The sequence below is a fragment of the Leishmania infantum genome, chromosome 6, assembly GCF_000002875.2.
Source record: "Leishmania infantum JPCM5 genome chromosome 6".
Classification (NCBI taxonomy): Eukaryota; Euglenozoa; class Kinetoplastea; order Trypanosomatida; family Trypanosomatidae; genus Leishmania; species Leishmania infantum.
Window position 1 is genome coordinate 164791 of NC_009277.2, and position 15645 is coordinate 180435.

Sequence of the window (15645 nt, forward strand, 5' to 3'; positions counted from 1 at the left end):
GGCGCAGCTTACCATCTGCGTGCACCCCGTGCCCACATCAGTCGACACACGCGCCACGGCGCTTTTCCTCGCCGGCCTCGTCGTCCTCCTCAAACAATCGTATCCCTTCTTCTTTCCGTTGCTTGGGCCATCGTGTGAGGGGGATGCTCACGGTACATCTCTGTCGCTGCCGTCTCCCTCTCTTTGTCGTTCGCGTTATGCATTTTCAAACCACGATGTGGCGGATGCTGCAACCCTCTCTCACTCCCTGGCGCAGCCATGCAGTGAAGGAAGGTGGCCAATCAGGTGATGGTGCAAGAGGTGAGGAGGTTGTGCGCATACAAGCATACACACAGCGGCGTGTGCGTGCGTACTCACTCCGTCTCTCCTCCACCGCCTTCTCTCGTTCTGTGCGTGCACCGCCACCTCTCTGTCGAACGTGCAACTGCGCACAGGAAAGCAAGGCCCACTGCTTGCTGCTCCCGCCACGCGCACCGACAGCATCTCCACTTATTCTCCTCCTCACCTTCCCTCCCCCTCCTTTCGTTGCGCACCGCTGCTCTGTCTGTCGCTCTTGCGCGAGCGGGTGTGTGCCTGTGTTCCTGAAGTGCGGTCGTAGCCAATCGACGGCCACTGCTCACACGCAAGCGCATCCATACAAAAAGAGAGAGAGACTTGGCCACAGATTTGGTCGGTTTGATACTTCGAGTATTTCTCTACTTGTTAACATAGATAGAAGGTGGGCGGCGAGGACATCGACAACAACTCTGCCCCGCCCCACCCCCACCTCACTCCCGCCCCTCTTCGGCTCTGCTCGGTGCTTCCCTTTTTCATTGGTGTTAACACGATTTTCGTTTTGCGTGTGCTTGTGCGCGCGCGCGCCTGCGCTTGCGCAGACTCTCGGATCGTGCGCTGAGCTTCTCGGGTGCCATCACATCAAAGCAAGTGCGTCGCACATCAAGGCCTCTCGCGGGAGGACGGACGTGCGGTTTCTCGTTTCCTCTGTGCGTGTCGGTCTCCTTGGAGCTGCTGCGCTCGCATCACGTGAGGGCATCGGCACGGCGTATGTGCCTTTCCTGCGTCTTGCTCCTCCGCCGACCCTTTGCCAGCGAGAGAGTAGGGGTGCACCCCTCTCTTCCTCCCCAAGCACGGATATGCACACGCCAGAGCCGCGTCTCCGCCACAGCCGCGGCGGGAACGCGAGTACCACGCCCCAGGTCGATTCGAGCAACGCCACGCCGACGCCGCGGGCTGGTTTTCTGCGCCGCGGCGGTGACGACGGTGGCGGCGACACGCTACACGGCGCCATCGCAGCCGGGCCGTCTGTCCTGTTTGACGAGGAGACAGGCACGGCCGTGGCCGTCGATGGCTCTCCTCAGCCCACTCAGCTGACGCAGCAGCAGCAGCTGTATCCTGGTCAGGCCCGACTGCCGCGCCAGCGTCCGCGCTTTCACACCGTGCAGGACCTTGATGTCGCCCTGAATCAGGCCATTGAGGGCAAGATCACCAGCCGCAACGCGTGGGCCAGCAAGGAGGCGAGTGACCTCCTGGAGGGCATTACGCACACCATCGAGACGACGCTGGACAACGCATCGACGGACGACTACGCTGGCTTCGCTAAGGCGGCGACGGTTGTGGAGGGCTGCTCGAAGGTGTGGACGAGCCGCGTGGACAGCACGTATCAGCGGAGCAACCAGATGGTCCAGCGCCTGCTACGCAAAGATGACACGTCAGGCAAACCGCCGACCGGCGGCAGAGACGACGGGGAAGGCGGAGACGGCGAGGAGGGGGAGGAGCAACAGCGCGCGAAGAGCCGCTCGCGTAGCGTGGCGACCGCGTCTGCCGCTGCCGCTGCCACACGTACTCTGGCAATGGAGGCTGCGGAGATCAACCTAGACAGCAAGAGCCGCACGGCGCTCACGCAGACCCACGTCAACGCGCAGTTCCGCGCGATCACCTCGAAGTTCGATCAAGGCAACGCGCAGGGTCTTCTCATGAACAATGCGCCGATGGGCCGGGCCGGCAACATCATCTTAGACGTTGACTACTCCGTCATGCCTGCTTCGGATGCCGTCGACGGTTGCAGCCGGCAGGGTAGCCGTCGCATCTCGGGCCCCAGCGCTCGATCGCCGTCGGGGGGCAGTGGTGCAGAAGGCCAGGAAACTCAGGCGGAGACGGTCACGCCTTCGCGCGTGTCGCAGCACGCCTCCGTTGAGCTCGACGCAGCCGTGTACGAGACCGTCGCTGATTTACCCCCGTACTATGGCGTGACGACAGTTGTGCCGCTTACTGGCCAGCTGAGGAGCATCCGCGGCTCCGAGTCCTTCCCGCAGGCGCGTGACAGCGCCGGCGGAGTCAGTTCTGCCGGCGACGCGCGTGGCAGTCAAGCAAGCGCTATCGACCCGCTGCTGCTCCTCCCGCACGTCTCGCCGCCGAGGCAGGACTTGAGTGACCTCGCCCGCGTGTCGCTCAAGTCCGACCCACGTGAGGGCTACAACGGCAGCGGCGCCAGCGGTGAGGCGAACAGAGAGAGTCGAAGTTGCATCACGTCTCACAGTGACAGGACGGCGGCCACCGCTGGTGGCGGTGATGCAGCAATGAGTGCCTACGACAGCCAACAGGAGCAGGAGGCTGAGGGCGGGTTTGCAACCCGCGGCAACGGCAACGACGACGGTGTCGATGGCGATAACGCCGACTTCGATGACTGGGACGGCGTCGGCGACGACGACGACGACAGCAGGTGCTACAACAAGGCAGACATCAGTGCCCGCACCGACAGTGAAGGTGCCGACCGTGGCGCCGAGGCCCGCCGTCTTGTGTCAGGCGCTGCGGAGATGGAGCTGATGGACAATCTCTTCCACGGCCACACCCAGCTGGCTCTTGAGGCAGAGGACCCGACGTCTTGGTGCCCGCTGAGTGAGGTCTCTGCGAACCCGCTGGCAGGCGTGCAAGGGCTCTCGGCGCTTTCTCGGCTGCACCGCGAGCACCGCTTCGCACAGTCGCAGAAAGGCGCTGACGGCGACGACGCCGCCCGAAACAGGAACGGGGGTGAGCGTGGAAGCAGCCTCAGCAGCCCAGTTGGAGCTCAGCTGCAGCCGACCACAAAGCGCGGGCGCAAGGAACGCACCGTGGTGTTTCAGTTGCCACAGTCACCGAGCTGTGGCCGGGGGGCTGGCGCCAGCGGCGTCGCCTCTGCGACAGCCGCGTTTGCGACGGAGTCGAGGCTGCTTCTCGACGACAGTGCGCTGCGTCAGGCTACCACCGCCGCGCGTAATATCACCCCGCTCGGCAAGCAGCTCCTCTTCGCGAGGAATGCCGCGCAGGAGGTGCTGGCCTACACGCAGAGCGCTGTGCAGCGCAGCAAGGCGGAGCAGGCGGGGTTGCTGCTGCCTGAAGCGCCGATCCGAGGGAAGACGATCCCGTCGTACATGCCGTTCCCAGTGCACACGCAGGACTTCTTCCAGCCCTTCAGCACCTCGCTGACTCACTGGAACCTTCTGCGCAAGTCCGCGACGGGTCACCTCGTCGACAGCACCGCCGGCGCGCGCAACAACGAAGGGCCATCGTCGTCATCCGTGATGGCTGGGGGCAGCAGCAGCTGCTGCATCACTGGTGACTGCAGCAGCCGCCTTGGCCTGGCAACACGCACCGGCGAATACTTCAGTGCCGAAGCTCTGGACGAGGACAGCTACGGCGGTGTCGGTGCCCGGTACGGTGACGACAACATGCCAGTCGAGTTCTTCCCTGGCGGGGCGGAGGTAGAGGCTCAGGATGGTGGTGAGGCCGGCGGTGACTATGCTGATTACGCCGAGCTCTACGGCCCCGACGACAACCACAGCGACGAGGAGGAGGAGAGCCGCTACGTGCAGGGCAGCTTCCACAGCTCTGCAGATGCGCGCCTCATCGCGGAGATGGAGCTGGCTGCGGCTGCTGCGACATCCGTGACGGTCTCTGGCGGCTCCTCGACGCGCAGCAGCGGCACTACCACTGATGCCCTTCTTGCCGACCCTCTGGAGCTGCTGAAGGTGCTGAGCCCACCCGAGGCAACCCTACCGAACCAGGTGGACGTGGTGAAGCTCCGGCAGCTCATGTGGGAGGCGCTGCGGGGGCGTCTGGCAGCGAACCAGCAGGAGAAGGCCGTGGACCTCGCGACGCTGCGCTGCGGAGCCGCAGCGGCGGTATCGCAGATAGCGGAGGAAGACGAGGATGGCGTCGCCTCCTTGCGGGAAAACCGCAAGGTGGCGATGGTGAAGGCGCACGCACAGGCGGCGCTCAACGCGCTTCGACAGCGTGTACGCTCGACAGACGCCGGCGAAAATGCGCAGTCTGCGAATTGCAACGAGGACACCGTAGCAGACCAGTTCCTTGACGCAGATTCGGCCGCCACTGGCGCCACTGCTGCTGCTGCTGCTGCGACGCCGGCGGGGGTGCCACCCACGCGGTTCAGCGACGTTGTCCGCTCCGTCCTGCCACATATCTCTGTCGTGTCGTCCACCAACACGCTTTCGCCTGCCTTTTTCTTCTTTTCCATTCTCTTCCTCGCGAATGAGCACAACGTGGTGCTGCAGAGCGTTGAGGACTTGAATGACTTGGTGGCCTGCGGCATCGCCGGCCGCGTCGGTGAGTGATAGCGTGCCTGTGCGCCTCCTGCCGTCCTCCTCTCATCACGCAGCCTCTCTCTCTGTGTACGTGGGTGCGTGCGTATGCCACAGGGCACTGTGGGGGCTTCGTGGATTGGATCACGGGTGAAGAGAGACAGGGTGGGGCGAGGCGAGGCGGAGGAGGAGGAGGGCTCAGGCGCTGTAGACCTGTGCATGCACATGCACGCAACAGACGCGTGCCCTACAAGCCTTCAAGCACACACCACTTTGTGTGTGCGGTGTTTTCGCTTGCTTCTTCTCAGAGCTCATAGAACATGGACAATACGAGTCTCTGAACGAACAGCCGTGCAAGAAGAGATGCGGGAGGAGGAGGAGGAGGAGGAGGGGGGTTGCCGCGAAGTGCCGGTGGCATGCAGACCTGCCAACCTACACGCACGCACTCATACACACACACACACACACACACGCGCGCGCGCACGGTGCAGTGAGACACTTCTTCCCTCTCGCGTCTGTGTTGCTGCGTTCCGTTGTGGAGCGAAGGCAGCGCAAAGCGAGACGGGCCCCGCGCGAAGTAGCGGGATGGGTTGGGTCGCCCACTGCGTATGCGGGTGCGTGCGTGCGTGCGTGCGTGCGTGTGCTGCTGTGATTGCAATGCCAGACGTGGGGGAGGGGGGCGGCGTGTCGCCTCTTATCTTTTGCCTGCCTTCCCACGCTGCTGCTGTGCTGCTGCTGGAAGGCTTCCGCTCCACACACGCGTCTCTCTCCACCTCATTTCTTTTTTCTGCTTTGACTCCTCGATGGCCGCCACCACGCCAGTATAGCGTTCGTTTCGCCACTTGATTGGCCCGAGACACACAACCACACAGGCCCAGTCAACCTGCGAACCGGCGAGACACGTGGAGGCCAGAGGAGGGATACGACACTTGAGGGCAACAGTAACAGCACCCGCCTCTCTCTCTCTCCCCCTCTCTCAGCGTGTGCGTAGGCGGCCGCGTACGCACGCGCACACGGACATACGTATAGCTCGTCACGCCGTATGTGAAGTCATGCCGCACATCCCACGCAACCATTATCTCGTCGTCCACGACGCCATTCGCAAGCTTCTCGGCCCCGATGCGCAGCTGGCAGCGTTCGTGAAGGCACAGCATGCTTTCCAGTGCGACATGCTTGTGAACGACGCTCGCACGGATCCAGAGGAGCTCATGCGCGCAGGGGCGCGACACAGCGGTGGAGGCATCGGTGACGATGCAGCCGCCAAGGCTGGCGTCGGCGAGTTCGCGCGTAGGCTGCAGGGGGTGCTAGGCATTTGCGACGTGGTGCCCCACACCCGCCGTGTCGACGTCATCTTCCGTGATCGCAGCTTGATCCAGCTCGCCCTCGGCGCGGCGAAGAGGGACCTTCCCTATGCACTGGAGACCGGCGCGGACGTCAACCAAGAGCCGGACTGGCGCCTACGCAATCGACTTCGTATATCCCTCGGGTACGACGAAGAGCTCTTCCTAGCGCAATGCACCCGCAGCATGAACGTGGCGGCGCGCATCTTGGAGAAGCGTGCCTTCGACTCTGCTCGTTACTCGGCCTTGATGAGTACTAACGCGGCGATGGCGGCGATGTACGAGGCAAGCGGCCAGCGGTGGCAGGCGGTGCTGCCTCCGGTGACCTACTGGCAGGCGCACTGCTACTCGCTGATGAAGGCGTACCCATGTCGTCACTATCAGCAGATCGTCGCAACTGTCGAGCACAACTACGCTGCGTACTATGGCGAGTTCCCAATGACGAACCCGTACTGCGACGGCGAGGACCTCAACACGATTCAGGTGGTGAAGTGGTTGTGCGAGGCATTCAACGCGGGGGCGGCGGTGTCGCAGGTCACATCGGCTGCATCATCACCGGCTACTTCCAACGAGTGGCAGACCGTGGACTGTTCCATGCCTGCAGCGATGGAGGACGGCGATGCAGAGAAGGGTGCTGCGGTCATGGACAACATGACTGATGGCAGGTCGAGCCAGGAGGGGCGACACTGATGCACTCGATGGGGGATGCGTCGGATGGCACGGGGCAACGGCAGCGTCCTACTTGTCGGTGTGTACGTGTGCGCCTCTTTCTATCTCTGTGCGGGACACACAGTGCAGTACAGAGGGCAGGAGGCGGCGGAGCTTCTTCACACACACACACACACAACCTCGAGCCACTATCCCTTCGTTGTATGCTTGGCAGATGAGCAGCCTCTTGTGCCTCCACCTCTCCCGCCCTGATGGCCCGTTGCACTGGAAGGGTCAGGAGGGGACGCGGAGGCGAGACGGAGACCACCTCACAAGCGAACAGGAACACCAAAAAGAGTAATGGGGCACGTTGGAGAGCACCAGCCGCAGCACAGCGGCAACACCGCACCGCACAACGGCGGTGGCGGCCACAACGCGAGCAAGAGAGAGGGAGGGGAAGAGGAGGCGAAGAGCCAAACAGTGCGCAGGTGACAGGGCGGCTCACCGCACATGAGTTCCTTCTCCGACCCCCTCTCCCTCCCTCCCTCTCCTCTCGACGCCGTTCACCGTTGCTCGTTGCATGCATGTGTATGCTGTCCTGCTCGCCTCTCTTCTCTCCGCGCATACGGTTTTCAATGGCCACCCTCTCACTTCCATGGTGTTCTCCTTTTCGTTCTTAGGCGGCGTGCGGTGTCTCTCCGTCGTCGACGCCCTCCTGTAGTGAATCTTCACGTAAGCCTGCTGCACCATCGCTCCACTGGCGAGCGACAAACACGCACCGACATCCTCACGCGCGAACACACGCACATACACACATAAGCAGTAAGTATATTGTCTAGCAGGGGGGCGACATGGCAGCCGACAAGGACACACCCGACTCACCACGGCGTTCGTGGGCAACGGCGGCAGAGGGCACCAATGGAGTTGCGACGGAGCAGCAGCCACAGCCCTATTCATCCAGTTCTTCCGCCGCCGCCGCCGCCGCCGCCGCCACGTCCATGTCTGTTGCAGAGACGACTGCGACCGACGCGACGACAGCGGCGGCCTCGCGCAAGGCACCGACTCCGCACGACAAGGCGGTCGTGGTGGATGAAGGTAGCACTGCGACCGCTGCTGCCGCATCTTCCTCCTCTTCCACTGCGTCGTCGTCGGCGAGCGTCGATGAGCAGCGCCGCCGCCGCCTGGCCCTGTACGGCAGCCGCGCTATGGCTGCAGGTGGCAGGAAAGGCTCTGCCCTGGCGGCGGACCCGCATCACCCGTCCACCCCGCATGGAAGCGCGCACGGCCGCCACGCCCTCACCGCCTTCGGCGCTCGCCGCGGCGGCGAGCTCGCCTTCTACATCCAGCAAGGCGGCGATCTCACCTCTCAAGGTCGGTATCTAGTCATCGGCGACGGCTTGATGGCGCCGTTCATGGCGCTCTGCCTGCGCGTGCATGGGCTCGAATGCGATCTCGCCCACCATCCGTCGCAGAACGACCTCGACCGCGGCACAATTGTGCTGACGCCGTCCGTCACGCAGCTTATGGGCGACGTGCTCAACGTCTCCGTGCCGTCTGGCAGCGTCGTTGGGCGGGTGCTCACGTTCGACCACGTCGGCAACGACATGTGCGACATCGACCTCAACGAGTTTCGCGAGAAGGGCGAGAGCCCGACGTTCTTCTGCTGTGACCGGCTGAAGGTGGAATCAGCGTTGATGTCGCTGTGCCGAATCGGCGCGCACAGCTGCATGGTGCTGCCGAAGCCTCAGATTGACAAGGGCGGCCTCGAGCCCCTCGAGAGCGGTGGGGTGCGGGTGCGCTTTACGAGCGGTCTGCAGCAGGATTACCTCGGCGTCATCTGCACGGCACGCAACCAGGAGCTGGCACCGGAGCTGACGATCACAAACGAAGAGCTGCAAGCGCGCGCGGAGAACGCGGAGAAGTACCGCGATACTTTCAGCAAGTCCGTGCGGTGGATGGAGCTGTGTGTGCCGCCGCTGCCGGAGCTTGGCAAGTTCGAGAAGCGCTTCACGCCCGGTTCGCAGGAGATTGTCGAGATTCTAACGCCGCGCGACGCCAAGATGACGGTGCGGCCGACGATGATGGCCACAAAGCTGTTCTACAACGTCACACTCACCATCCCTGACGGCACGGCGGACCCGCGGCTGAAGAGCACCAGCACGAAGCTGTTCTGGGACGATGTTGTCATGCACTGGACGTCGGGTGTGCCAGGGTACATATCGCACACGATGTTTCGGCCGATGTTCACACACCTGCAGCAGAACTTCACGAAGTCCAGCGCGCTTGTTTACCGCACGCCGCTCTTCTTGATGCCGCACTGGTCGGAGGGTGGCGGCCGCGTGATCAAGGTCGCCCATGCCGCGCACGGCTCGTGTTTCGACGCGGTGGACGTGTCCGACGCGCAGAGCTTCACCGACTGCTTCACCCTGGCGCGCACGATTGCCGGCGGTGAGGACGTGGCGGCGTTTCTGAAGGAGCGGCGGCTGCAGGTAATGGAGGAGATGGACCACCACTCCCGCCTTACTTATTACGGTCTCAAGGAGCGGGGGCAGATGGCGTACATGATGTCCCGTTTCAACATGAAGATCATGCGCAAGTACAAGAAGAGCTGGCGGTTCATCCTGCAGAACTACGTTACGCTGATGCCCAAGAGCATCCCGCGATGAACGCACGTGTGCGGTATGGCGCATCAGGTGCACCGTCGCCGTCGGCTCCTGCGTCCAACCCTTCTGCGCGACTCCTGTATGTGTGTGTGTGCGCTTGCACCGGGGTCTGCTGCTGCGCGGAGGCAGCGCCGTAACCTTCGCCGCCCACCACCGCCCCGCAGGCTTGGCATTTTGTTTGCGCGTCGCACCCGCCACTGCCCTCTCTCACATACACTGTGTGGGTGGGTGTGACGGAGAGCCGGGGAGGAGGGGAGGAGTGATGGCTATGTGCTCGAGTAGAGAAGATGTCAAGTACCAAAACGCACTCACGCAGAGAGAGAGGGAGCGAGAGGAGGGGGGGGGCGACAGGAAGGAGGCGACGACGCTTATTAACGGCAAAGACCTCTCACACTCTTCCAAGAACGAAGGGCGTAAGCCGTGAAGCGAAGGGGCCGCGATCGAGCCATCCATCGTGAACCACATCGCGCGATGACGTCAGGGATGGGAAATGGTGCGTGATGAAGCGCATATGGAGGTCGACGCCACTGCTCTCGCGTGCATGTTTGATTGCAAGTGGATGTATGGGTGGGTGTCTCTTTTTGCCGCTGGTCGTCAGAGACTCACCGAACTCGCCGCGTATGCGGCGTGTCTCTTGCCCTCCAAAATTGTGTTCTCTCCTGCCCGTGTCGACCCCAGGCACCGCCCTCTTTCCTCTTCCCTGGTCTCTACGCCAGCGTGGCGAGGACGGCCGTCAGGCTCGCGGTGCGTCGACCTTTCAAGAGGTAGTGAAGAGGTGGGGGTGAGGCGGTGGACCAAGATGCCTTGAGGATGCGGCGGCTCTGTCCTCCCTCCCCCCACACACAATACACATGTCCGTCTCCTCGCCATCCCTCACCACCCTCTCTTTCTCTCGCTCTCTCTCTACGTATGTGTGCCAACGCGCATCTCCATCTTGCATCGGCCACGGTGCTGCGGCTTGTTGTATGACTTTCGCTGCACGCGCACATCTGCGGTGGACGGATGGCGCTTCGCACCACTGCCCCACTGCGGGCCTTCGCTCCCACTTTCTCTTCGGCGAGAAGAGGAGCGGAGACTCGTGTGTGTGTTCGTCGACGCATCGTTCCGTCACACTCCCATCACCATTTTACAGCCACGTCACAACCTCCTCGCCGCGGGACGTGCAGCATGGCTGCTCAGACCTCCGCATTCGTGCTGCGGTGCACGCGGCCCCTGCTGGCGTACAATAAGTCTAGCGGCTACCGCTGGAGCCCCATCCCAAAGCCACCTCCCCCTCACTACGATCGCCTCTACGGTGTCCACTCGGTGCTGAACACGCTGCGTGTGGCGGCGCAGCGGCAGCAGCAACAGCAGAAGACCGATCCGCTCCAAGAAACGGCAGACACACCAGGCTCGGCCTCTGCAGCTACAGCTGCAGCTTCCACTGCTCTCCATGACGCTCATCAGTCGTCAACGGCCGCAATGCCTGTGTCGCTGCTTCACCCGCATCGCGCGCATCTCGCGTGCCTGTACGTTCGCGATTTCAGCCTCGAGGAGGGTGGAGAGGGCGTAGAGGAGCTGGGCGGCTCCAACGCCGACGATGCCGTTGCCTATGATGCGGTGAACAGCACCGATCCTGGGTCCCGACCGGACAAGCACAGCCACTGCCCAGGGCGAGGGCGGCACATTCGCAGGAAGAAGGTGATTCCTTCTCGCTACACGGCGGTGCGCTGCATCACTGCCCTGGCCAAATCGTTGAATGTCCCTGTGCGGTTCGTGCCACGCGCGGAGCTGGTGCAGCTCTGCGGGGAGCGACGGAACCAGAACATCGTTCTCGAGGCGTCGTCGTATAAGCCGCAGCGGATACGACACCTCGGCGAGATATGGGGAGCGGAGGGCGCGGCGGCAAAGACCACAGCTGCCGCCTCCGCTGGCCTCGTCACGGTGCTCTTCCTCGAGCGCATCGTCGACCCCGCCAACATCGGGGGCATCCTTCGCACCGCGTTTTTCTTCGGGGTCGATCATGTGATTCTGAGCCGCCAGTGCGCGAGCTGCACGGCAGCCGTCTCGCGCACAAGCACGGGCTTTCTGGAGCACCTGCGCGTGTATCAGGCCTCCACATCCTCCGCCGCCTTCCTGCGGGCCTCGCGGCAGGTCTGGGCATCGGCGGTGCCGTCGTTGTCGTCGTCCATCACCGGTGCCAGCGGGCTGGAAGTGATTGCGAGTATGGTGGTGTCGCGCACGAGGGCGCAGCGACGTGACCGGAACGAGAGCGCTCCGGCGTTGCAGTTTCCCGCTTCCGACGAGTCGGCGCCGTCCGAGGTGAGCGTCGAGAGCGGCAGCGACCACGTGCGCTTGTTTGCCCAGCAGCCGAATTCGTGTCTCCCTGCTGTGCGCGTGCTGCTGCTCGGTAACGAGGACGCCGGCTTGCCGCCAGATCTCCTGCAGTGGTGCACACATGTGGCGCACATCCGCTCTCCACGGCAGGCGCGTCTGCGCCACACGCGCACCAACATGCAAGGAGCGTCGCACGAGGAAGAACCAGAGACGTGCGCTGTCGACGCCGCGGTGGGCGGGACGGACGTGCAGCTCTCCTCCAACCCCCTTGACAGCACCGCCGTCGCATCCGCGGCTTCAGCGGAGGCGTTCGATAAGCACCAGCACAACCTGCGCCGCCTGGCACGTCTCCGCGACAAAGAGGTGTCGCTGAACGTCAACACCGCCGCGGCAGCGCTGCTGGCCGCCTTGGGCGGGGTGGAGGGGCGGCTGGGAAACGGCGGCGGTCAGCTGGGGTTGGTCGATGTGCAGCCGCTGTGTTCGCCCTGAACCCCATCCCTCACCCCCGCCTCTTTGGCTCGCCTATCCCTCCTCACCGGCCTTCACAGTAACGCCCCGTGTAACTCCGCTCTAAGAGGTACGCATGAGCACAAGCCTCAATGCGAAAAGTTAATAGCATCCGCAGAGGTGGATGAGGCCCCCCTCCTCCCCCACAGACCCACACGAACAGACACATACGACCATGGACTCGATGAGTAGCGGTGCTCATGAGGGAGGGGGAACAGGGGGCCTCTTGCGCCTCCTTCACCGTTGGAGAGGACTGGACCTTGCCCGCGGTGCGTCCAGCTTTTCTCTTGTGAAGCGCTGCTCCCTCGTGCTCCCTGGCCAGCGCGCAAGTACGTTCTTGATGGTTACCACGACCAAGACACATGATGCGCGTCGCCCACCCCATATCAAGAGGCGTCTCTCTCTCGGTGCGTGCTTTTCAGTGCTCCGCTGCTCAACTCCGTCTCTCTCGCTCTCTGTCTTTCGTGCCGTCTCTCGCGGCTTGTAGGAGTGGGTGTGTCTCGGTTCACTGTACGCGCTTCATTACGCAGTATTCACACACACGGACGTACGTACGTGGGCGCGTGTGTGTGTGTGTGGGTCTGCGAGCTGTGCCGATCGGGGGAGGACTGCCTCCGCCTTCCACCACCGCCAACCACCTTTGCTCCTCAGCTCGTCTGGCGCACGGCTGTCTCCATGTTTCTTCTCCCGCCACGCGCATCACCGTCACCGTCTTCTCAGTCATGCAGACAACGAACTCACTTCTCGTCTCGAGAGCCGTGGCGCGCCTATGCGCCGTCCTCGGCGATGAGCTTTTCCCGGTCGTGATTTGGCTTTCCATGTTTGGCGCCACGCGTCTCGCACCCTCCCTGGTGCTGCACTTATCAATGTCTCTCCCGCAGGTGATGGACGTGCCGCGGCTGCTGCTGTGGCGACGAAGGCGCGGCGTCTACGACGGTGCCCCGAACAGCAGTTATTTGGGCTCAAGCATCAGCGCCGCTGCCGACGCCGCCGCCGCACATCTTGCGGAGCTGATCAAGAACACACCTCCGGGCTCCAGCAGCGACGGTATTCTCCTCGGCGGCAGCAGCAGCAGCAGCAGTGGAGCTTACGACGCAGCGCTCCGCGCGTCGTGGCAGCGTATTTACCATCAGTCGCTCGAGGTGCTTGTCTCCCTCGTCACGTACCCGACACGTTTGTGGACGTATTTTCTTTTCCAGCGCAGCCAGCGCGCGTCGCTCAGGGATGCAGCTGCCGCAGCGCGCGGTGGCGGGAACGGCCGAGCAGCGGTGGCGGAGCTTCTCGTGCGCCTTGTGACTAGCTTCACCTCCACGTGGATTCACGCGAGCGGCAGCATGCTCTTTGACACCATCGTCACTTACCTCAGCACTCGCATCGGCAGCTGGGGCAGCGGCAGCGTCGGTGGTGGCAACGCCATCGGAGGCAGTGGCAGACGCCACAGCGGCTGGCGTGACCTGCTCGTCGCGTCGTGCGTGTCAACCGGGCTCAACTTTGCACTGCAGACGTACTGGGTAGAGGCACTGACGAGCATGGGCGAGCTGCGGGCGCTGCCGCTGGCGACCACAGCTCGAGAGGCGCTGTCGCTGTCCTTCAGCGAGCGGATGCAGCTTGCGCTCTCAGCCCTCTCTCGGCTAGGCGGCAAGGAATTCCTGTACCGCTTGTGCCGCGTGGCGCTGCAGCCGCAGCCGGACCAGCGGACTAGCCCCGCCGAGGGGGAGCAGGTATACGCGTCACCGCTGTCGCCCTCAAACACAGCAGCGCTGCAGCCACGCACTCGCGCAGCCGATTCTTCGTTGCTGTCCTCCCCAGCTTCTGCTACGCCGCGAGCGCAGTCCCAGCCGGCGCGTGCATATCTGTGTGGCGGCAACGCCTTCGTCTTCGCCCTCAGCGGCTTTCGCTTTTCCTACTACGGCGACCCGCAGCAGTTCACGACGGCTGCGTCCAACTGCATTACGGACGCCTTGGACCTCGTGCTGCGGCAGGCGCGCCAGCGGGCCGCGGCGCAGAACGGCCGTGTGACAGAGGCGCTGCTGGAGGGGCAGGTGTGGCGACCACCCGTGTCGTCGTCGTCCTCATACAGCCACGACGTCGTTCTCGCTCCCGCCGCCTCCCTGCAGCTCCTCCCTGTGTATATAGCGAACTTTGCCGTTGGCGCCGGTGTCGGCCTTGTGTGGCGAAGGCGCCACCTCCTCGCCGCAGCCCGCCGTGTGCCGCTGCTGAGAAGAGTTGTGAAGCTGCTATTCCCGCTGCCGCCGCCGCCACTACGGCTGCCTGAGGCGTTGCAGGAGCTGAGCCCGGAGTGCCATGTGCTGCTGGTGCACCCGGATGGCCGGGTCGAGGTTTCCGGGAACGCGCCGCTGCCGGAGTCTATTTCGAAGGCTGATGCGCCGGCAGCGACGACGACGATGATGCCAGACACGCCCTCTGCGGATGCCTCTCCCTCGCCACGAATAACACGCATTGTGGTCGCGCAGGACTTGTTCTGCCCTATCAAGCGCACACTGATGTGTGACCCGGTGCAGACCGCTGACGGTTTCACGTACGACCGTGACAGCATCGAGGAGTGGCTGCTGGCGCATGACACGGCGCCGCTCACGAACTTGCATCTCGATAACACGACGCTGCGTGTGAACTGGAGAGCGCGGCAGCTAATCAGCGGACTTGTCCTGCAGTACACCGCTGCAGCAGGAATCACAAGCATCTGAGGAGGCCAGTGAGCGCCAAAGGGCGGACTTGATGGACGGGGGAGAGGGAGGAGGGTGAGGGTTTCGGAGGACGCAGGAGAGAGAATTTCGGCGAATGTGCGTGTATGTGTGCGCCCCCTCCTCCTCCCTGCGTACGGGTCTGCGCCGGCTGCTCCATATTATGTGCTTTATCACCGGTCACCGTCTTGACGAATCGCCGATCGCGGCGACGACGACGACGACGACACACGCACACAGGTGTTTTTTTCTGTTGACACGCTTGCTTGATTCTCTGTCTCCGTCTCTGTCTCTATGTGTGTGTATACGGCACCCTCTTTTTCTCCGCTTGCTCTGTGTCTGCCTCTCTACTATCAACCAATCTGCCCCTCCCCCTTCCACATGTCTGCGTATTTCTCTCACGTCCGCACCACCCCCACCTCTCCTCTCCATGCACTCACCCTCGTTCCGTCTCCTCGATCGGCGAGGGGCCTTATCCCCGCCTTCATCATGCGTGCACAGACACGTACAACACACCGACGGCAGAGCTCCGCATATGAGCTTACGCATGCGTGAGAGAGAGCAGGCGCGTGTCTGTGCGGGGGTCGGCCTGCCTTTGATGGCGTCTGGTCGCCGCTGCTGAGGAGACTGTTTCTGCTCCTCCTCCATCTTCGTGCACAGCCGTGCCGTCGCGGGTGCGTCAACACGTGGCTGGTCGCCCTTTACTTTAATGCTTCGCCTTCTCGCCCTCGATGACGTGGGAGGTTACACCAACCCCCCTCCCCCTCCCACAACACACACACATGCCTCTCAGTGCGTGCTGTCTCAGGCTCCAGTACAACCCCACTCTCTCTGCCTGAGGAGAAGCCAAAGCAGCCCCCCTCCCCTCCCCTCCTATGCCTGCCGAATGCCGAAC

General features: G+C 63.3%; 5 protein-coding genes across 5 annotated transcripts; all 5 read left to right on the top strand.

The window, feature by feature from the left end:
- Positions 1–1133: 1133 nt before the first annotated feature.
- LINJ_06_0490 (conserved hypothetical protein) lies at positions 1134–4607 on the top strand (the record flags this gene model as incomplete). Its single annotated transcript, XM_001463093.1, has 1 exon — positions 1134–4607. The coding sequence occupies one exon, from the start codon at positions 1134–1136 to the stop codon at positions 4605–4607; it is 3474 nt and encodes a 1157-aa protein (XP_001463130.1).
- Positions 4608–5626: 1019 nt separating this feature from the next.
- On the top strand, positions 5627–6604 carry LINJ_06_0500 (conserved hypothetical protein; the record flags this gene model as incomplete). Its single annotated transcript, XM_001463094.1, has 1 exon — positions 5627–6604. The coding sequence occupies one exon, from the start codon at positions 5627–5629 to the stop codon at positions 6602–6604; it is 978 nt and encodes a 325-aa protein (XP_001463131.1).
- A 1163-nt stretch (positions 6605–7767) lies between these two features.
- LINJ_06_0510 (conserved hypothetical protein) lies at positions 7768–9228 on the top strand (the record flags this gene model as incomplete). The annotated part of the gene is made up of 1 exon (XM_001463095.1): positions 7768–9228. One exon carries the CDS (start codon positions 7768–7770, stop codon positions 9226–9228), a length of 1461 nt encoding a protein of 486 aa, XP_001463132.1.
- A 1164-nt stretch (positions 9229–10392) lies between these two features.
- LINJ_06_0520 (conserved hypothetical protein) lies at positions 10393–12030 on the top strand (the record flags this gene model as incomplete). Its single annotated transcript, XM_001463096.1, has 1 exon — positions 10393–12030. One exon carries the CDS (start codon positions 10393–10395, stop codon positions 12028–12030), a length of 1638 nt encoding a protein of 545 aa, XP_001463133.1.
- A 740-nt stretch (positions 12031–12770) lies between these two features.
- On the top strand, positions 12771–14753 carry LINJ_06_0530 (hypothetical protein, unknown function; the record flags this gene model as incomplete). Its single annotated transcript, XM_001463097.2, has 1 exon — positions 12771–14753. The coding sequence occupies one exon, from the start codon at positions 12771–12773 to the stop codon at positions 14751–14753; it is 1983 nt and encodes a 660-aa protein (XP_001463134.2).
- Between the last annotated feature and the right edge of the window lie 892 nt (positions 14754–15645).